This window comes from Herpailurus yagouaroundi, unplaced genomic scaffold, assembly GCF_014898765.1.
Source record: "Herpailurus yagouaroundi ecotype Mexico unplaced genomic scaffold, PumYag 203, whole genome shotgun sequence".
In the NCBI taxonomy this organism is placed as follows: Eukaryota; Metazoa; Chordata; class Mammalia; order Carnivora; family Felidae; genus Herpailurus; species Herpailurus yagouaroundi.
Genome location: NW_024412434.1, coordinates 21,405,639 through 21,427,651, shown reverse-complemented (window position 1 = coordinate 21,427,651; position 22,013 = coordinate 21,405,639). Strand labels below are relative to the sequence as shown.

Sequence of the window (22,013 nt, the reverse complement as noted above, 5' to 3'; positions counted from 1 at the left end):
CTATGGAAAGGAAGCTTGGCAGAAGGCTTTCCAAATTTGACGGCCGTCCGAAAAACTTGCACGCTATTTCCCACGATGAGTTATGGCCCAGAAAGAAACCTTTCTAACCCAACAGTGATGAAGAGACCCATTGCGATCAGCCGTGCTGGAGGAAGACAGAGTTACTGCCTCGTGAAAAAGAGATCAAAGACTGGGCAGTCCGAAGGTGCAGGGCAAAGAAGGAAGACAGAGAGGTGTCAGGCAGTTCGTTAGTGGACGTGCCATTTCTTTGGATTTCGTGATAGTTATGGTATTTGCCAGCTCTCCAACATTTGTCATGTGCTGTGATTTTCCTTTCTTTGGCTCGGGTCACCATCTCACGGTGTGTGGGTTCGAGCCCCACATCTGGCTCCCCGCTGACAGTGTGGAGCCTGCTTGGGAGCTCTCTCTCCCTCGCTCTCTGCCCCTCCCCGCTCGCTCTCTCTGTCTCTCTCAAAATAAATAAACTTAAAAAAAATTTTTTTAGTAAAAAAGAAAAGAAAAGAAAAGAAAAGAAAAGAAAAGAAAAGAAACGGAAATCTTCCCAGTTGAATCTAAAGGTCACTCAGAGATTGACAGCCATCACTGTAGCCAATGGGGAGATTGTGAGCCATGAAACCATGGCCATGAAACAATAGAAAAAAAAAAAATATATATATATATATATATTGGTCTCCACGCCCGGTTCCTGCCATAGACCTCCTAAAACCCTTGTAATTTTCCTAAGTGATTAGAGTGCCAGGAACATCTTCTGATCTAATAGTTGGTCTTTGACCCTGGTTCCTGACACAGAGCTCCTAAATACGTTGGAATTTCCTGGGTGGTAGCAGCCGTCTTTTGTTTTAATGAGGCGCCTCTGGGTGGGCTCCCGGATGGGGGCTGGTCACCAGAAAGACCAAGCCATAAATAGAAGCTTGGAATTTTCGGCCCCACCCTCTGTCCTCCCGGAAGGGGAGAGGGGCTGGAAATGGCGTTGATACTTGATCATGCCTTCATGATGAAGCCATAAAAGTCCCCAAAGTACTGGGTTCAGAGAGCTTCCAGGCTGGCAAACACAGCTAGCTGCCGGGAAGGTGGTACAACCCAAACTCCAAGGGGACAGGAGCCCAGGATCCTCCCAGATCCCGCCCTGCGTTCTCTCTTCATCTGGCTGTCCATCTATATCCTTTGTCACGTCCTTTCTCATATAATAAACGGGTAAATGTAAGAAGTGTTTCTCTGAGTTCTGTGAGCTGTTCTAGCAATGATGGCGTCCAAGAATGGGGTCAGGGGAACCTCTGATTTGTAGCCGAGTGGGACAGAAGTCGTGGGTAACGGGGGACCTACTACTCGCGACTGGTGTCTCATGGGGGGGAGCTCTTGTGGGTCTGAGCTCCTAACCTGGGGCACCTGTGCTCCAGTCTGCACCCCAGTTGCTTGGTGTGGAAAACCCCACACCTGATGCCCGAAGTGCCCTGAGTGTGGAAGCAGTGTGTGAATAGAGGAGAACACGTAGTTTCCCCCAGTTAACTAAACAAAACATACAGGAATGGCCATTAGTCACCCCTTATCCCTAATACATAAAGGCACTCGTGATGAATTTTTCCAAGATAAAGACCAAAAGGAATACAGTATATTGAAAAACAGTCTGTCCCCCTCGTACATGCTTTCACGTGTACCCATGCCTTCCGCAAACGTGCTCTCACTCAATCCGGGCACCGCTTTGAACTGTCACCCCCTCTCTATATGGCGGGAAGCAAAGGCTAGGACACAGACAAGGTTTTCTGGTAATGTCTTCCCTGACCAAAGTTAGTTTCTTCCTTCTCTTCCCTTGAAGACTCTACTAGTCGAAATGCAATTATTTGCTTTCTCAACTCTTCCCCAGGAGACTGTGAGCTCTGGAAGAGATGCCAGTCTTTGGTGTTAAATGTCCCTTCAAGCCAATCCTGCTTGCCAGCGTGAGTGGGGGTTGGGAGCAGGTAAAGCCGCCAGGGGACGGCAAGTCCGCTCTGGAATGACTCAGACCATCCCTGGTCCGGCCAGCCGCTTTCGGCTTTGGGCAGCCCTCCCCCTCACCTTGGACCCACAGGCTTCGAACTGGCCAACTTGGCCTCCGGGTCAGTGAACTGGTTGAGGCCGGCATTCCTGGCTCTCCCCTCAGTGGCTTCCCGGCTGCACCTGTGGGCACTACCTGCCGGCCGTGGACAATGCCGTGCGGGCTACAGGCGTCTGCCCCTGGGCCGACCAGCCCGGCTCAGCCAGAGACAGGGGGCGAGCAGGAGAGGGCCAGAGAGAGAGGGAGACAGAGAATCCGAAGCAGGCTCCGGGCTCTGAGCTGTCAGCACAGAGCTCGACGTGGGGCTCGAACCCACAAACTACGAGATCACGACCTGAGCTGAAGTTGGACGCTTTACTGACTGAGCCACCCAGGCGCCCCGAGAGTCTTAGTTTTTATGTAACTCGATGAGACACAAGAGAAGACAGACAAGAGGTAAAGTGGGAGATGGAGGTAGGGAACCAGGACCCCCAAACTCACGCGCAATCAGAGCAACAACTAAGAAGACGGAACTTTCCTGACTCGGGAATTCTACCAAACGCCAACCAGGGGTTCAGGAAAAGCTTCAAATGGACAAACCACCCACGTGACTGCTTCCGGGAGACTTTTCCCAGCCTTCTTTCAGATTCACAACTCATCATTTGGAAGTGCCACGTACATTTCTCAGATTGCTGTCAGATTGGCTCTCAAGTTTCTTTCATGATCTATTACAGGTAGATTTGCCGCCTGTAGTAAAACCCCGGGTATGGGCCCTTCAAACACAAGCATTCTGGAAAAAGACCTCATTTCTGCCTGAACCGTCTTCAGACCGTTGGCCAATGGGGTGCTGAAGAACCAAGGGTGAGAATCCTGGAGGGCTGTGTCCCCTCTGTGAAGTCAACACAGGGCTCCTGGGCACGTCTTGCAAGGAGATGTCCCTTCAGTGAGTCCAGACATTCCATGAGGAGGGGTGGGGGAGGGGTGGCCACCCGGCCCTGCACTGCTTGGCCATTGCAGCTCATTAAGGGATTATATGCCACCAAGTGACACCTAAAAATACAAAGGCCAGCTGTGTGTCCTTGGTGCCGAGGGGTGTGATGAGCCAGCTGACAGAGACAGCAAAACCACTCAAGTCAGCTTAGTGAGGGAAACTAGGTTGTGAAAACCGTCAACGGAGGAAGAGCTCGTGTATCACTGCCTTTTTGAGAAACAGTCAGGGGAAGAGCTCCCCCTTGCCACTCTGCCTTTGCGCGCCCCCCCCCCCCCCCCCCCCGTGGGTCTGCGTCCTTCCTCCCAGTCTGGGCTGAGGAAGTCCCCGTAGCAAGTGGGGACTTTGGCTTAATGGCACCAGTCTGGGTGGACAGATGAGGAAAGCAGGCCCTGTCATCTCCCTGTGAAGGGCTCTGCACCTCTGGCCAGTGGACTCAGAGGGCCACCCTCCTGCAGAAGACACTCTGTCTTGAGAAAAAGAGGCTGTTTATGGATGTCTGACTTTGGAAGCTGCTGGGGAAGCCACCACAGGGCGGGGAGGTGAGGACAGAGACTCAGTACCATTCCTCGGTGTTCTTTCCTCCTTGCCTCCTGTCCCACGGCCACATGCTCCCTACCAGCTGGTCACCACCCCCAACACCCAGATGCACACACATACACACACACACAGACACACACACAGAGATACACATCTTTTGAGAAAAACAGCATCTCTTGGGTAAGAGGAACATGAACTCATGGAAAGGGCATCCTTGTCTTTACAGCCGGAAAAACCTTGCTTTAAATCACAGGATTCTGGGGGTGCCTGGGCGGCTCAGTTGGTTAAGCATCCGACTCTTGGTTTCGGCTCAGATCGTTGTCTCACGGATCATGAGATTGAGCCCCAGGTCGGGCTCTGCGCTGACGGTGCAGGGCCTGCTTGGGATTCTCTCTGCCCCTTCCTTTCTCTCTCTCTCTTGCTCGCTCTCTCTCTCTCTCTCTCAAAATAAATACATCAATAAACTTTAAAATAAACTTAAAAAAAATCACAGGACTCTGTCATCTACTAACAGTAACCTCTGAATTTCAATAACCTCATCTCAAAATGGTGACCGAAGTACCAACTACATCAGGCTGTTTGGAAAACTGAACCGCTTACGAAGCACCTCACGGTGCCGGGCTTCTGGAAGACGGTGTTCCATTAATGTTAGCCGCGCCCCCATTATTACAACACACTTTACCGTCCTAAAAACGTGACAGCAGCTTATACCCCTTCCCCACCATCCCCCACTGATTCCTTCGGCTGCAAAGAAACGTGAGAGGAGCTTCCGGTCCCACCTGGTAGACGGTCCTGGAGATGCACCATGGCTTCAGCATCAGCTGCAGGACCCGAAGGTGTCCCCCTCGACACGTCCTCAGCGCTTGGGAAGTCAGGCCCCGAACCAGACGGCCCCGGCTACATAGCAGGTCCTCTGAGCCAAGCGGCCCTCCAGCCATGCCAGCCCCAGGCCCCGCCTTTACCCCTCTGGTCCCAGGCCCCCACATCCAGGGCTGTGTTCTTTTAGCAAAGCAAAGTTCAAATGTCACCGAGATTTAATCAGGCAAGGGAAAAATGCAGTCAAAATAACTCTTGCTTCCTCTGCCCCAATCTCCTCTCCTCCTACCTTCCCTCTACCCTCACTAATCTGCAGGGACTGTTTTCCCTCAAGGATTAGCAAATGGCTCATAAATCGAAACGTTTTCTCCCTGGCTCTGGGAACTCACCAGGGACAAGGTAAAAATAGGCCTCACCCTGCAGATAATCGCACGCCATCCCTCCCTGTCCGTGGGCTGCTGGGGACGTAGAGCCAGGTTTGGGGGCAGGTCGAACCAGAAAGTTGGGAACGGCGTAAGCCCAGAGTCATCCCCGTGCTCTCGTGGTTTCGAGATTCCGTCCAGGGTGAGAAGCAGAGAAGCAAAGGAGAAAGAGCTCGGGTCTCCCCTGCCAACATTCCCAAGGCATTCCATCTATTCTCTTAACTCTTTAAAACTCAGAGAACCAAAGAGCGTCTGCGTTGGCGAAGCAAAACGTCCAGTTTTACATCAACACCGGAGAGATTGCGCTTTCTGTGGGCACTTGGCAAAAACCCAGGCATTTTCTTTGGCAATTTCCCAAGTTTACATTAGGATTAAAAGGGCTGTAAGAAAACTTATCTATCAGATTTAATATCAACATCTGTGATTTTGGAGGAAAGTAGATAAAGGAGGCAAAGTCAACATATCTCATCTCTCCCCGTAACGGGTCATTTTCTGCCCACGTTCTTGCGACACTACCACGCGTTGGATAAGCCCTACGAAGACCTTAGCCGGAGGAAAGGCATCCACTTACACAGGGTACAGCTACTTGCCATGTTGATTACGTTTTTTGCGTTTGGATCATTTTTAACCTTGTTTCAGAAGGGCATCTGTACCCTAATTCAATAGGTTATAGGCCAAAAGGTGAGATCCAAAGTGGGGAGGGCAGACAAGGTGTAGGGGAAGACTGAGTCACAACACAAGAAAAGGGACATGTTTAGTCTTGACACAATTTTGATTGCATGGCTCCGAAGAACCGTGGTGGCCACCAAGGCACATTTTCCTCCTGTACATTCTTTCCATTGATTAACTGATTGATTATCTTGTCTCTTTAATTCAAAACTTAAATGTCGGCAGAAAAGTAGTCAAGCTCAGCTCACTAACCTACTGGACCATCCTGGAGTTGGACGTACTTGAGTTTGAATTTGGCCCTACCGCTTACTGTGTGACCTTAGACAAGTTAATTAACTTCTCTGACTTATTTCTTTATCTGTAAGATACGGGGTTGTTGTGAGGATTGAATGAGATGATATACTTAGAGTGGATAACACAGGCTGTGGCATGAAGCTGATTTTAATTTTTTTTTTTTTTTTTTTAGCACTTACCATGATCACCTAAATCAAGGACACACCTAGCCCTGATCATACGAACCTCTTGTGATCATTTCAAAGTTGGTGTTTGTCTAAATCATCTTGTCTTAATCCCTTTTCCTTTGGCTAGGGATAGATGCATTCATTCATTTAATTAATACGCGAAGAGTATTTTCATTTGAACTCTTCTTTGATGAGTTTCATCATCTTCCTACGAGTAATGGTTCTAGGGTAAAACATTATGCATGATTTGATTCCGGTATTTTTAAGAAAAATTTTTAGGCCTATCTATTGTTGAGACAGGGAGAAACAGAGCATGAGTGGGGGAGGGGCAGAGAGCGAGGGAGACACAGCATCCGAAGCAGGCTCCAGGCTCGGAGCTGTCAGCACAGAGCCCGACGTGGGGCTCGAACTCACCGACTGCGAGATCATGACCTGACCTGAAGTCAGACGCTTAACCGACTGAGCCACCCAGGCACCCCTCATTCCTGTGTATTATTCCTTCATTTTCACATACCCCGTCGTCAAAGGTGAGGGGATACTGACTAAGGAATCTTGTTTTTCTACCAACAGTCCATCCGCAGAGATTGTTTTATTGAGAGAGAGAGGGAGAGAGAGAGAAAGGGAGGAAGAAAGAAAAAGAAAGAGAAAAAAAGCAAAACTAAAAATCAAATAGTATGTGGAAAGTGATTGCTCCATTAACATTAGTTAACCACCTTGGAATTCTCAAGAAAAAACAAAGGCAAACGACATCATAGTTAGCGTTTGCCTGTCCCTAAGCTCATACTCTCCATCCTCTGGGGGTTTTGGCTGTGAACCAGGCTCTTATCCAAAGCATGTAATTACGGAATAGATAGGGACAGTTTTAAAGGCACTGTTTTGCTCTGTGATTAAACAATGCGACTTTAAACATTTTTTTCAAGTTAAATATATATTTAGCTTATGGTCTGGGAATCTTTGAAGTACAAAGGTGCCATAATGAGCTTTTAAAAACATGCCTGGATTAAAACATATTAATGCCTGAGAACGGCGAGACTTAAACTGGCCTGAAATCTTTCTCACTCAGAGGACGGAGATGTCCTCTGTGGAGCCAGGTAATTTCAGCAGATGTGCTGGTGGGGGACACTGATGACCCCTTTTGCTGGCCTGGTGTCTTCAGCTGTATCTGCTTCTGCCCTAGATTCGAGGTCGATAATTCAGACTTTGACAGGCAGCTTCCCCAACGGCCTCTGAGAGGCTGCGCGGGCAAATAGCACCGTTGCCATTGACCGCGGAGCCCCGTGCTTTTAAAAGGATTTCGAACGAATGCTCAGAGCAATTAGATACAAATGTGTCTGCCTCTGTGTGCATGTCTGTGCGTCCACGTGTGTATGTATATCTGTGTGTCCTTCTGTTTGTGTGCCTGTGTGTGCATCTGGAGCAGAAAATTGTAGTGCAGAGGGTGGCAGTCACCTGCCCAGACCACGTGAATATCGTGACGGACCAGGGACATGACCTCAGGGCTCACCAGTCAAAAGAGGAAACTGTGTTTGTCCTGCTGACTCCACCTCTTTTTAACCACGTTCTTTATTCTTTCTTTGAAAATAATAGATAGTCAGGGTTTCCTGGGCAGTTTACCACTTAGACAGTTACTCACAGAACTTTAAAGAATGATCGCTCAGTGTCGTCGTGGGTGTGTGTCTACAGGGTGAGGAACAGCATCTGAGATCCCAGGAAGATGTCATTAAGAGTGACTACAGAATCACCCCTCCTTTCAGGAGACTTTTTGCTAATGTTTGGGGTGGAAAGGGTCTGAGGATTGAGTCAGTTGGCAGGATTGGGTTAGCTGCTGAGTGTTGGCCTCTTGTATGCCCTTGGGGGACATCACAAGTGAAAGCCAAAGTCTTGGTCCTGTGGTTCCATATTTGGGAAGGGACCGAGGCTGGAAGCTCTAAATCAGGTGCTGACCGTGGGAAGGAGGCGGGCATGGTGAAGCCGGGAGTTCCCGTCCAGGGCGAAGGCAGGAGGGGCAGGTGGGGCCCTTGCACCACACACGGGGCCACCGCAGGGCACTGACCTCGATGTCTCCCCCACCCCTCCCAGCTGCTCCCACCTGGTTCAGCCGTTCATCACTATCCCTGCGTCCAGGAGTTTCCGTCCCTACTTTCAGACTCTCGTTCACTGTATTCGCAAAGACGGAGGAATTCTTTGCAAAGCAATAAATGCCTTTGCCTGACTCGAGAGATATTTTCGGACACAATTACCGCCTTGAGAAGAACTCGGAAAAACTCTAAGTTGAAAGTAATACGCGGCACAATTAGGAACAAAATCCGCAAACACGTTAGAGATACAGGAACTTGTGTGCACACGGAGAAACATATCTATAGCAGCCCAAGAAATGTATTCAGAAATGAATTCTAATGGAACCCGTCTTAATTATTCAGTGATTATTTGCTGCCACCTATTTTAGAAAATGTCAGCCGTCGGATTGACCGGAGAAGTCCAATGCTCTGTGTCAGGTCAAAGTCAGCTGCTGGGAGGCACAGACACCGCTTTTTAAAAAGATTATCTTGGAAGCGTTTTGTTGTATCTTACTGACAGAATTTGAAGGTCAAGGGTAGTTTCTCCCACATCAAACCCGGTCCAGTGGAGCTCCAATACGAAGACATTTCAACCAGAATTAAGGCCTTACTCCAAGCAGATCCGTTCTCTTGGAAGAGCAAGGATCAATGCACAACGGACTCCAAAGTGAACCTGAGAAAGTGCTGGAAAATAAGGTTTTTTGCAATTTAATTTATTCTTAAGTTTATTTATTTTGAAAGAGACAGAGACGGCGTGACTGGGGGAGGGGCAGAGAGGGAGGGAGAGAGAGAGAGCGCAGAGCCTGCCGTGGGGCTTGGACCCAGGAAGCCGCGAGATCATGACCTGAGCCAGAACCGTGAGTCAGACGCTTGACTGACAGAGCCACCCAGGTGCCCCAGGAGGTGTTCGAAAATAAACGAGTCTGCAACAGTGAGGGGGAAGCTGGGGTATGTTCAGACACACTCATCCACCATACTTCCAGGTTGCACAGAAAGCCGATTTTCTTTTGGGTTTTGCAATTGACATTTCTGTGCCACGTGTGGGCCATTTCAGTTCTCTGCTACTAGCTGGCATTTTAATTCTCCGTTCGCCTCCTGGCTTCCAACACGGGACTCAAACTTAGGCTTAAATTTGTTGCACATTTTGTTCTTTCCTTCCACCGAATGCTTTTGTTATTAAATCCCCATGTGTAAACCGAAATTCTGGTCTGGGGCAGAGCTTTATTCTGTAAACGAAGGCGGCCCCTACTTCTTTGTTGGTATTCTTAAAAAACACGACACTTCGTTAAGACGTAATTTATGTCCACACTCGCCACCCATGTAAACTGTACAACTCAATGGTTTTTTTTTTTTTTTTTTTTTTAGTGTATTCTCAGGGCCGTGCAACCATCGCCACCCTCGAATTTTAGAACTTTCTCATCACCCCAAAACGAAAGCCGGTACCCATGAGCTAGCACTACCACTCCTCACTCCTCCCTCCCAACCCCAGCCTCTTCCCAAAAATGTTCTAGAAGCGCGATCTCTGCGACCGGCTTCTTTCACTTAGCATAATGCATTCAAGGTTCATTCACGCTGAAGCACGTTCCACAGTTCCCTTCTTTCTCTTGGTAAATACAGTTCCATCGTCCAGACAGCTCACACACATTTTATTCGTCCATTCACCCACGGCGGTGGGGGGCATTTCGGTTGTTCCCACTTGTGTGCTATTGGGCACACAGAGCACTGTGGACACTCACGCACATGTTTCTGTGGAGATGTATGTTTTTCGGTTCTCTTGGGCAGACACCCTAGGCGTGGAATTGCGGGATCATATGGCAACTCTGTGCGTAACCTTCCGAGGAACCGCCAAGCTCTTTTCAACAGTGGCCACACCGTCTTGCATTCCCTCCAGCAGTGCTGGAAGGCTCTACTTTTCCCACATCCTCACCAACCATCTTGCTGCCTGTCTTTATGACTAGATCCAACCTAGTGGGTATGAGGTGGTCATGTTCTTGCTTTCCTAATCACATTCTGTGACATGCCTTTGAGTGCACGTAGGGCAGCAGCACGTGGGAAGGGGGTCTCTCAGGGGCTGGCTGCCAGCCCCCCTGACCGAGCCCGCAGAGGGACTCTGGGGAAATGGGGGCGGAGGACACCAGAAAGCCCAGAATTTCCTCCTCCTTCTGAGACCGCTCCCTCCATCTTGCCTTCCTTCCGATCCTGACCCTCTCACGCCCACCATCGGGGCAAAAGTCCAAGCCCTATTGGATGTTCCCATTTGTCTCTCTCTCATCCCAGCGCCAGCTCTTTGGGAAAAGGATATTTAGAAATAGCATTTGTATGGTTTAGCGAGTGGGCGATGTGCTAAACCCAAACCCAAACAATGTTTTGAAATCGAGGGGCGTTTCAGGGCCTCTCACTAACATATTTGATCCCATATTTGGGTCTGGAAGATGTCCCAGCTCTGACAAAGAGTCATTGCTGCATCATTCCTCAACCTGAGAACCCAAGAGGCCCATTTATATAAAAGCGAGGGACCTCGCCCCGTTCATTTGGGAGAATAATTTTTTTTAAAAAAACTCTTGGCCGTGTGTATAAAAATATTTTGCGTCCCTGGGAAAGTAGAAGGGAGACAGGAGCTGCCCTCTGGCTCAGGCACTTCCAGAGCAGTATGCCAAGAGCTATGTTTAGAATACTCCCCTTCACGCTCCACCAACCGTTCTACAAGTGGTCCTGAGGCCCGAAAAGTGATGTCATCCCATCAATTACTGTGGTCACGAAAGCAAGTTCTCATATACATGCCAGGCCCCCAACAGAAATACAATCAGGGCCGTCTGAATTCCATCAGTCCAGGCCCTGAATGAGAAATGAAATGCTCTCAGCTCCTCTTTTCTTGATCTCTTATTATTTGGTTTCTATGAACTTAGTGGCCAAGGATGATTTTTGAGCATATATTTTGCAAGCATGTGTTTATGAGATCATGGCTTTCTGGGAACAAAACAAAACAAAACAAGACAACAAATGCTTTGCTTTGCTTAGGAGTCAAGAACCACTCGGAAGAACACAGGTTTGGGGCCGGTCGGGGGGTGAAGTTATAAGGTTGGGGATCCTGGTCCCACAAAAAGGAGGGTGTGCCTGCTTGAGAACCACTTCTGCGTCCTCTCACAGAGGAAGACATGTTAATTCTCATAGGACGTTTGTTGACAGATCATCCACACTTTCCCTCCACGTGGGAACAGGGAAAACACTAGAAAACTTGTGTCTAGAGGTGTGAAGAGGTTGGAGGATGAGCGAGCAGGGAGGAAGTTAACTAGACACAAAGGAAGGCAAGTAAAACTGATTAAGAGGTAAACCGGGATAAGAACACTTAGTTTTTACCTAGGGCTTACATTCATCCTAGCCCTTGACACAACTGTGGCTATTGCATTGTTTATGATACTGCGTTACTTATATTAGGAGCTTTTTAAGAAACTGTGTTGTTCATTTCCAGTAAAGTCCATTTCCTCTCTAAAATTCCTTCTCATTTGGCAATCTTTTTAGAAAGTCCTTAGCACTTGAACTTAATACAAATGTAATGAATATGGAATGAATGAAAACGTGTATTTTAGAGAAAAGCGTGGGCTTGTGGCTTTTCCCGCTGCTCTTGGGTGACATGCCTTCCTAAAGTCTACCCGGTAGATGAATTTCCCTGACAGGAAGTTCTGTTATGCTTGTCGTGGCCTCTCAAGGAGCAGGCATATCGGGGCACGCCTCCGTCCCCTTTCTTACTCAGCAATGAAGACATGACACTATGACAAAGGCAATGCGGGAGGCTTGATGAATGGGAATGAAATGGTCTTCCTAATGTAGGTGGGGTCAATGCAGCTCTTGTGGGTCAGAGGCAATTTTGATGAGCTAACGACTTTGGGAAGCCATTTTGAAGGCTACATTTTTCTCTCACTTCCTTAGAATGCTTTTCTCCGGTGGGGGGCAGGGAGGGGAGTGGGGACAAGAAAGCAGAGATGCAAAAGATGTCTGGCAATGCCAAGAACCCAGCTGGGAGACTGTCTGCTGACCACCACATTGTCCCAACCCCAGTGCTCTGTGTCATCAGTATCACTGAGTCCGGAGGTCAGGACTTCAACAAGCCTAGAGCTACGCCTGATTCTAGAGACCATATTCTAACACGACGGTGGCAGAAAATCCCTTTTATACCAGTCCATCCCATTTGCTACAGCTAACAAAAGTTCTCTCACGGAAAAGCATCCATAACAATGACAGAATATCCCAAAATGCGTAAAACAAAGCAAAAAGCAACCATGAGTTCTTTACTTGAGTTGGTCAGTGGGGACTGGATTAATCCATCCATTCGACTTTGGTATTACACATTCCAAGGGAGCCAAAAGGCAAGTCCTTTGATATATATTCAAAGTTAGGTCTGTTTCAGGATAATAAACTTATCGACGTGGTAAGTTGCCTACACTACCATGGAAGAATTTAATAGTCTACTTTTCTCGTTAAGATCTCTTAGAGATAAAAGTGTTCACATGGAGGCCTACTTTCTGGAACCATTTAAAGCAGCCTGACTATAGGTAGCACGATCTTTTCTGCCTCCGTGGCTGACCGAGGAGAGTAGAGGTGGGTTAGGAATTAGCAACAGAGCTTGGGAAAAACTAAGAGCTATACTGGGGATGTTTGAGGTCTAGTCTAATCATGGCTAGGAAATCAGGACAGTGGTCACAGAGTCATCCAGGATTTAATCAAAATGTCTGTGAATAATGAATCCAGGGTTGGAGTGGACCAGGAGGCCAGAAACTACACGGAGAGAGAACAACCCAAAAGATAGGCAGCAAGGCAAGCCGGCGGGTGTGTGGGGGGCGTGGCTCATGGCTGGGTGGAACACTGAAGGAGAGCAAAGCAGGCCGGACCCATCCCGCCAATCTTGGACCGTCTAAGGGCAATATTTACTGAACCCAGAGCTCGGGGTGACCCTGAATTTTGCGTAAGAGTTCCTTTTCCTCCCTCAGCAAGCCTCCAATTGGTGAACCAGGGAAGCCGCCGGCGAAAAGAAACGGAACGCCTTTTAACGATTCAAGAGAAGAAATGTAACTACACCCACGCAGGCCATGAAAGCATCTGAAAAATCTGTAAGGAAAACCAGCGTAGACTTCATTGTTTGGTTTGTCATGAACACTTGTAACGCGATGATTTTTTTTTTTCCTCCTTTTCAAAAAGAAAAACTCTTGGTGCGTTAGAATTTGGGGTAGATTTCCACTAGAGAAGAAGGGAATTGGATCCGGGTATCGGTTACCCCCCCCCCCGCCCCCCCAATGCAGAAACAGAGGTGATCATTTAAGATTCAGCTGGGAGGGGACGTGCGAGAGCTCAGCGCCTTCTGTTAGTGTCTCTTAATAAACCCAAGACAACAGCCTCATTGTACGGCAGCTGGGACCGGGCTTCTCGTTAATTAAGCACCGGTAACAGGCAGGTCTGAGCTCTCCTTGGTGAGTCTGACCACAATTAAGGGGCCTGAGGCACTCTCTCTGGGGAGCGCTCCGCGTCCTCCATCAGAACTCAGCACGGATCTCAAAACGCGAAGACCAGAGCAGCCGGCGGGGCAGAGGTTTTGTGAAACTGAACATGTGTTCAGAGCGCAGGCCCCGGCTGATAACCCCCTCCTCACTTCCGGTGTGATGCATGGAAGCATTTACCTGTGGGGTTTCACACCGCCCAGCCTCCAGATCTCAGACATTTATTGATTGTTTTATTATGGTATCATATTATTATGGTCAAACGGGGCTCCTTCCATTTTGCAAAACTAACCCCCTGCACTCTTTAAACGCCGACTCTCCCTTCTTCCCAGCCCCAGCTCCTGGCACCCACCATTCCACTTGCTCTCTCTGAATTTGCTCTGGGTGCCTCGTATGAGCGGAGACACAGTATTTGTCTTTTCATGTTGGGCTGATTTCGCTTAGCCTAGTGTCTTCAAGGTTCACTCCTGTTGTAGCAAGTGTCAGAACTTGCTTCCTTTTTTTTTTTAAAGTTTATTTATTTTGAGAGAGAGAGAGAGAGAGAGAGCGAGAGAGCAGGGGAGGGGCAGAAAGAGAAAGAGAGAGAGTATCCCAAGCAGGCTCTACACTGTCAGCACCAACCACCCCACCCCACCCTGTGGGGCTCCAACTCACAAACTGTGGGATCAAGACCTGAGCAGAGATTAAGAGTTGGATGCTGAACCCACTGAGCCATGCACGTGCCCCAGAATTTGCCTCCTTTTTAAGGCTGAACAACATGCCACTGTATGGACAGGCCACGTTTTGTTTATCCGTTCATCCGTCGATGGACATGATGGTTGTTTCCACCTTTTGGTTGTTCTGAAATAGTGCTTCTGTGAACACGGGTGTGCAAACACGTGACTGAGTTTCTGCTTTCGTTTCTTTTGGGTGTTTACCCAGAAGTGGAATGGCTGGGTCATGTGGTGATTCTATGTTTCATTTTTTGAGGAACTGTCATTCCATTCCATGCTAACGTTACCCTTTTTCCTTTTTCTTTTTCTCTCTTTTTTTAATTTGAGAGAGAGGGAGCGAGCAAGCGCGAGTAGGGGAGACGGGCAGATGGAGAGAAAGAGAATCCCAAGCAGGCTCCACGCTCAGTGCAGAGCCCAACGTGGGGCTCTATCTCAAGACCATGACCTGGGCGGAAATCAAGAGTCGGACACTTAACTGACCAGGCCACCGGGGCGCCGCCCCCCATACTAATCTTTTCCACTTACTGCTTCTGCTCTGTCCAGTTCCTAGGCAGGAACTTTCCTGAGGCAGGCCAGGAGTTTGCCCACAGACAGACGCCCAGCTGCTGACATCTAGGGTTTGTTTGTCCCGGTGAATCCTGCTCGTTAGGTGGCCCTGGGGTAAACCTACGCTTCTCTGCACGCGGGAGCCTCGCCTAGCCCTGACATTTACAGCGTCAGCTGGGCTTGTATCCTCATTCCTGGGCTGGACCTAGTGCCCAGCTCTGAAGTCTAGCCTGTGTCATTTGGTGCTAAGGCACCTTGCATGGCCCTCACAGTTCTCCCCTCCTGGACACACAGCTCTGGCCACTCTCCCTGTCGTGGCCCATGGGGCCTTACGTGGACAGGCAGGCAGGTTCCCCTGCTGACGGCTGGGGACAGGGAAGGAGATCAGGAATGGCTGGTACGTGCTGAGCAAACCACACTGGTCTCGGGTGTTTGGGGGTGAGTGGCTACAGGCTGCTTGAGGCTGTGGCCACATATAAATTACCCTGAACCTAGGTTAGTGGGTGTGAGGTAGGGTCAGGCGTTAGGGCGTGGAAAGCTACCAGACAGTGAGCCATCAGGACCCTTCCTGAGTTGAAGAAGGGCCCCCAACTGGGAGCAGGGTTAGGATGGGCAAGGCAGGGCGTTAGGACCCCAGCGCTGGCAGCTTCCAGCGTTTGTGGGAAAGCAGACGCAAGTCAGGGTCAAGGGCATGAACCCATGGGTTTGGTCCCGGGGGTTAGGAAGCAATAACCCCGACCCGGGTACGTGTGGGTCCCTGGCACCCCCTAAGCCCTCAGAGCCAGGCTTCAGAGCCAATAGACTCTGCCCCGGGGCAGGTCGGCTCCTGGCACTCCGCCAGTCACCATCAGTGCCGCTTGAGGAGCAAAGGGTGGCAGTTTTCACACCTGTAGCTGGGGTGGGGTGCTCGAGAGGAGGCATGTGACGGGATGCTGCCCACCGGCTCTCAGTGAAGCCCCTCCCCAGCCCCATGGTGCCCATGGATGACAGCGAAGCCACCGGGGGCTTTGGACATCTCCGTTGCCTGGCATGGCGACTTTGCAGATCCTATAGACTGCAGGCGCCCCTTCCCGGGGAATCAGCATTTCAGCTGAGTTAACGCCCTCTCCTACCGGTCCCTCCTTTCCCACTAGCTAACAACGGTGGTCAACCCTGGATGCTCTTAAGAGTCACCAGGGAAGCTTTTAGGCAATGTTTTTACTTGGGCCCCACCCTTAAGGATTCCATTTTTAGCGGTCTGGGGGAGGGACCTGGTATTGCTATTTTTAAAAAAGCATGCCAGGGGATCTAACTCGCAGCCCGGCTCTGAGGTCTCTGTCCTGAAGACACGAGTGCCTTTGTCATGCAGTTACTGGCTCTCACATGTTAGCCCGCATCAGAATGACCCGGAGGGTTTGTTAAAACACAGATCTCAGGGCCTCACCCCAGTTTTTGACTTCAGTAGATGGGGTTAAGGCCTGGGCATCTCTGTTTGTTTCTTTCCTTCTTTTCTTTTTTTAACTTTTTAAATGTTTGTTTATTTTTGAGAGACGGAGCATGAGCAGGGGAGGGGCAGAGAGAGGGAGACACAGAATCAAAAGCAGGCTTCAGGCTCTGAGCTGTCAGCCCAGGGCCCCACGGGCGGCTTGAACCCCTGAACCGGGAGACCATGCCCTGAACCGAAGTCGGACGCTTAACCGACGAAGCCCCCCAGGTTCCCCTGGGCGCCTGCATTTCTAACAGAGTCGCTGGTAAGGCTGCGACCACACTTGGAGAGCCACTCATCTAGGCCTGCAACGGGCCTCAATTCTCACATTTACGGTGCTGGAGCGAAACGGAGGGTAGGTGTGCAAGTCACTGTGTCGACTGTTTACGTCTGCATTCTCCCACAGCCTCTTCAAAAGCCCTGTACTCGCCTCCAACCCTTGCGGGAAGGAACATTCCCGTGGAGCAGCCGGTCCCTGGCATGGGCTCATAAATGACCTTTTCCCCACACACGATGGAAAATCAACACTTAAGGACCGTCCACCCAACTACTCCTCTCCCATCCTTCCCTGAAAGAACAATGAAATAGTTAAAAGAAATGTTTTGGTAAAAGAAATAGAATTTTTCCTCCCATCCTGAGGACCGCGTACTGACTCGAAAAGCCGGGGTATTAGGAACGCGTGTTTGTTTCTAAATTAAAAGGATTTCTTAGCGATGTGATCTTTTCAGTACTTGGGTTCCCCAAAGGCAGGGATGAAGCAGCCATACTGAGACCCTGAATCACTCGCTCCTTTGTCCTTGTGGCTGGGAGGCCAGAACGTTCAGAGGTTATGATCTGCAGTCAACAAAGAGCATTTCGACTCTTGTTTTAGAAATGAGTGAGTCATATTCGGGTCATTTTCTTGTCTATTTCTTGTCCATCTGCCCTCGCTCTCCACCCTCCCCTGCCCGCGAGGAAACCGCAGGCGACATGCCTGATCTTCTCTATCTCAAAGCACAAACAACACAAATGTTGCTGATCTCGGAACCCGACTTCCTGTGAAGGAGGATATCCTACAATTTAATCGAGCAAGATTTCTAAGCAAAGCAGAAAGTCAAACGATTTCAGAGTTTGCTTCCCACCTACAATTAACGAGGCTACAGCTGTAAAGGAAGAGGGAAAATAATTAAATCTCTCCAAGGCAGTAACACTCGATATCATCTGTGGCTGAAAAAGAAACACTTGATTTTTTTTTTTAAGGAGCTCTAAATTTAATAGAAAGCAAACATTGAGATATGATAGAAAATGAAAAATATCCAATCAGACAATAGATAAAGGCTGGTGTCTCAGGCCTACTTACTTTTATTTACTACTTGTACAAAACAGAGAGGGGAGTGAATTACTCTCTTTCCGACCTAAAGGCCATGATCTGCCTTCCATCTGTGCAGAGGGCTTTTTTGGGATCACGCACAACCCAGAAACGCTCCCTTTTGGTCATGCAAGGGTTACAGATTTTTTAAGACCTAAGACCGTCTCAGGTCTGTAGGGCTTCCAAATTTGGCAAATGTGAGATTCTCATCGCGGACTCTTTGACCTTGGGAGGATGTTAAGGAAGGAGAGACTATTTCAGAGGGGATTGTGTTTTAAGTGTCCACCATGTACGAGGAAGGAATGCTTTTTGGCAAGGGACATCTCAACGCGCTTATGTTCCTTCCTTTGTCTCTTACAACCTCCTGCACCGGGAGAATTTCATTTCCTGTTGAGCAGGCTGGACACTCGCTGATCTTGCCCACGTGTTTGTACCAAATGGTCACGGCAAAGGTAATAGATAGGCATGGGAACAGTTAAGGAGACAGATAGGTGATAGATGACACCTGAAATAAAGAAGAGAAAGGAGAATAATCTATGTCCATGTGCATCGATTAAGACACTTGAGAATCTTGTTACTCAAAGTGTCCTGCATGGAGCGTGTTAGAAATGCAGATTCTCAGGCCCTGCCCCAGACCTGCAGGATGGGAATCTGCGTGTGGCAAGATTCCCAGGTAATCCCTCATACGCTGAAGTGTGAGAAGCCCTGCCTTAGAACACAAGAGCCTAGAACTGAGCACAGTGGGTAGAAACGTTGGAAATAGGTTAACATTGCTCTGGTGAGGCAGGGGTGAGGGATCTAAGTCTCCCCCCGTGCCCTGGTGGCACCTCCCCCTACCCCACCTCTGGGCGGAGGCTGCTTCTGCCTCTCTGGGGGCAGCAAAGACTCCCAGGGTGGTTACCCTAACCCCTACTGGCTTAGAGAGCACAGACCCCCACCTAGAGTCTTCTGGACATGTGAGCCCTGGCATAGTATGGGTGCTTAAGCCATATCAGAGGATCATAAACAACTGATTTAAAATGTGTTTAAATGTTTATTTACTTTTGAGAGAGAGAGATTGATAGAGTGTGAGCAGGGGAGGGGCAGAGAGAGAGAGAGAGAGAGAGAGAGAGAGAGGGAGACACAGAATCCGAAGCAGGCTCCAGGCTCCAAGCTGTCAGCACAGAGCCCGATGCGGGGCTCGAACTCACAAACCCTGAGACCATGACCTGAGCCAAAGTTGGACGCTCAACCGACTGAGCCACCCAGGCGCCCCAACAACTGATTTTAAAGCAAGATTATGTGCAGAAGTTGAGCTCCAAAAATTCCACAGGAGGACCCAGGAGGAGAAATCAAGGAAAGCAGGGGGATGAGCAAACCTAATATGAGAGGGAGACAAGAAAGAAAAGGACAGAAAAATGAAAGTGTCTTCTATAGTTAGGACTGCCACATGAAAATACAGGACACCCAGTTACATTTGAATTTCAGGCAAACAACATGAGACATACTTAAAGAACAATTGGTTGAAATTCAGACTGAACAGAGCATCCTGTATTTTCATTTGCCGAAATCTGGTAATCCTGGTTCCTCCCTCAAGGACACTTTTCTCAGCAGCTTGGTCCCCAAGAGTCTCCGTCTAGTTTAGACCCCCCAGTCGGATTTCCTCATCAGAGATTTCTGGATTCGAATCCCGGATCTGCCACTGCTGGCTGTGTGACCCTGGGCCAATGTTTTCATCTCTCTGTTCTGTTCTCCTCTTCTGTGAAATGGGTGTTCACATGAACACCTGCTCATTGCAGAAATACCCTTTACATCGTTGTCTATGAGGTCAAAGTCTCCTGGGTCTCAGCAACTTTCTGTCTGACTTTGCTCCTAGTCATTTTCTTGGAGACCTGAGATCGAGGTGGAGAGGTGGGTGAGGGTGAGAATGATGTACGTAAGTGCCTGGAAACCCATAGAAGGAGGCGCTCTCCCCTCCTTCCCCAGGGGCCTGGCCGGCGCGTCTATCCGGTCAGTGCATTTCCTTCCTCTGGTTCCCAGAGGGCCGTGTCTGGGGATGTGCTGGGGAAGGAGGGAGGAGAATGTGTCACTTGATATTTGCTCCTTGACCCCGGCTGACCTGCTTAATTCACTGCAGAATGGAAGGAAGGACACTTGGCCTTAAATCTGAGCAATCAGGAAGCGAGACCTTGCTTCCTCAACACTTAGCCGAGCGACGGGAGATCCGGCAGCCTAGCAAAGCAGACAACCCCCAGAGCAGGGACATCTTCTATCTCAAGGGCAGAAATTCTCAGGATCCCAGCATTTGGGCATGTGTTCTTTCTTCCTCTCAGAGTGAACCTGACCCACCAGTGAAACCTGGTTGTCTCTCAGCTTTTATTACCATCTTCCTTCCCATGAACTGCAAGATCCGAGACTAGATTCTGGTAATTGACTGTCCTTAAACGTGAAACAAAACAAGAAAGTCAAGGTACGTGGAAATGCATGGGGCTCAAAATTCCCCCGGAGGAGATCCTAGAGCCAGGTTCTGCGGTAGATTAGGACTCTGAATCCCTAATGGAATCGAACAATTATCCCGAAACTGCTATCCGAATGCTGTGGTTTCCCTAAAGCACCGTTCTTGGCTTTACTCTTCTTCCTGGCACGGACCCATCGCCTGCAGCAGCGAATCTTTCCCAGGAAGCTATTGTTATTTGTGCATCTGATAGTTTACAGTGGAGCGCACTGACAGCAAAATTTAGAAAGAGAAAGAAAAAAGAGGTGTAGGGTGAAAAGGACACAAACAGAGGCTTCCAACATCCTGGTGGGAACGGCAAAGCAGAAACTGCCTCTTTTTTGGCCCTTCGCACAGGGAGTTAGCACTCCAGAGAAAAGCCATTGTCAGGTGCAGCCGTGGCTCGTAGGGAAGGGTGGGCATCAGACACGGAGATTCCCAGTGGGAACTCGCACCTTCTGACCCTCCACGGGGGATACCCATCTATAGCGTATTCTCTGTTCTCCCCAAGAACACCCCTTCAACTGCCACCAAGGGGGTGCGTGAAGTCACCATGTACACACAACTCACAATGGGTGAAATGGATCAGCTCTGTTTTGTCAGGGCTGAACGTTCCGAGTGAATTCGCTCCCTTCTGGGAAAAAGAGCTGCCTTGTTCAGAGCACGATGTTCCCATGTCTCAGCTTACCTTTAAAGCATTTCTCATACACCTGTGGGGATCATTAGTTCTGCCAAGGAAGGGGAGTAGCAGACTTTGTTCTATTTTTCACTCTCAGTGGACTGTGTTTCCATTGTGTTGGTTTCCCTTTGAGAAAGGAACACAAACAGGAGGGAAACTTCCAGGATTCTATGCTGCTTGGCGGGGGCGAACAATAGAGGCATGTAAATAAAGACACGGAACATAGGAGTAAACTAGGAAATGAAGAATAATATAGAATAGGAAAAAAAACCCAAAGAACTGCTTAAAAGGATGCGGTCAAGGGGAGAAGGCATCTGGAATGAGCTACCCCATTGGGTTACCTGGCAGCAAAAGTGAAAAAGGTAAGCACAGTGAGTCATACACATACTACTTGTCATCTCCTAAGAGGAATGAACAGGGTAGAATTTATATGGGGGATCCTGACAAACATAAGGAACGGTATCTTTATTTGAAACAAAATTTTTCTAATGTTTACTTATTTTTGAGAGAGAGAGAGGGAGGTGCAGAGAGTGAGACACAGAATCTGAAGCAAGCTCCAGGCTCCGAGCCCGACGTGGGGCTCAAACTCATGAGCTGTGAGATCACGACCTGAGCCAAAGTCAGCCGCCCAACTGACTGAGCCACCCAGGAGCCCCAGGAACAGTATCTTTAACTGTCATTTTGAAAAAGGCTTAGAAGCATTTTCTCCCATGTTTCTTTTGTTGGCTTTCTGATCAAGGTGGTCCCTTGGCCCCGTCGCCCTGTGCCCAGGCATGCTGTTGGCTTTCTGATCAAGGTGGTCCCTTGGCCCCGTCGCCCTGTGCCCAGGCATGCTGTTGGCTTTCTGATCAAGGTGGTCCCTTGGCCCTGTCGCCCTGTGCCCAGGCACACCACAGCTATAGAAGGGCTACCTGCAGCTCCTGCTTAGCTAGCGTCTGCTTTCAATCTACATCTCTAATTTCTCTGGTCTCCATCTGACGGCTTCATTCCAACATTTCCCAACTCAAACACTTTCAGACGTGTGCCCCATTAACCTGTCTGTGGGGCTCGTTTCAGAGACCACGGCCACCAGCAAACTCTCTTATCTGGCTCTGACTTTATATTCTCTAACTCCTGGCCACTCTACTCCATCTCCTGCCTGAGACCCACGTCATCGCTTGGCCCGGGTTCAGGCCCAGAATGGGTTGCTGCTGATCTAAAAAAGAGGATGCAAACATCAGTCCTCAGTAAAGATGAATTAAATCTGAACTCAAAATATTCTCTGCAGGGACACCTGGTGGCTCAGTCAGTTGAGCGTCCAGCTCTTGATTTCAGC

The 22,013-nt window shown here is 49.2% G+C and overlaps 1 protein-coding gene across 7 annotated transcripts in view; it reads right to left on the bottom strand.

The window, feature by feature from the left end:
- The window catches only part of FRMD4A (FERM domain containing 4A), a 611,772-nt gene that overhangs the window by 278,036 nt on the left and 311,723 nt on the right, over positions 1 to 22,013 (bottom strand). For 2 of the 7 annotated variants that reach the window (XM_040451374.1, XM_040451375.1), the window contains exon 1: positions 4,340 to 4,513. The exons of the other annotated variants lie outside the window; for them this stretch is intronic. In XM_040451374.1, coding sequence (XP_040307308.1) covers positions 4,340 to 4,498 — 159 coding nt within the window. In that variant the 5' untranslated portion in view covers positions 4,499 to 4,513. Of the gene's footprint in view, positions 1 to 4,339; positions 4,514 to 22,013 lie in introns of those variants that run through there. 7 annotated transcript variants of the gene reach the window in all.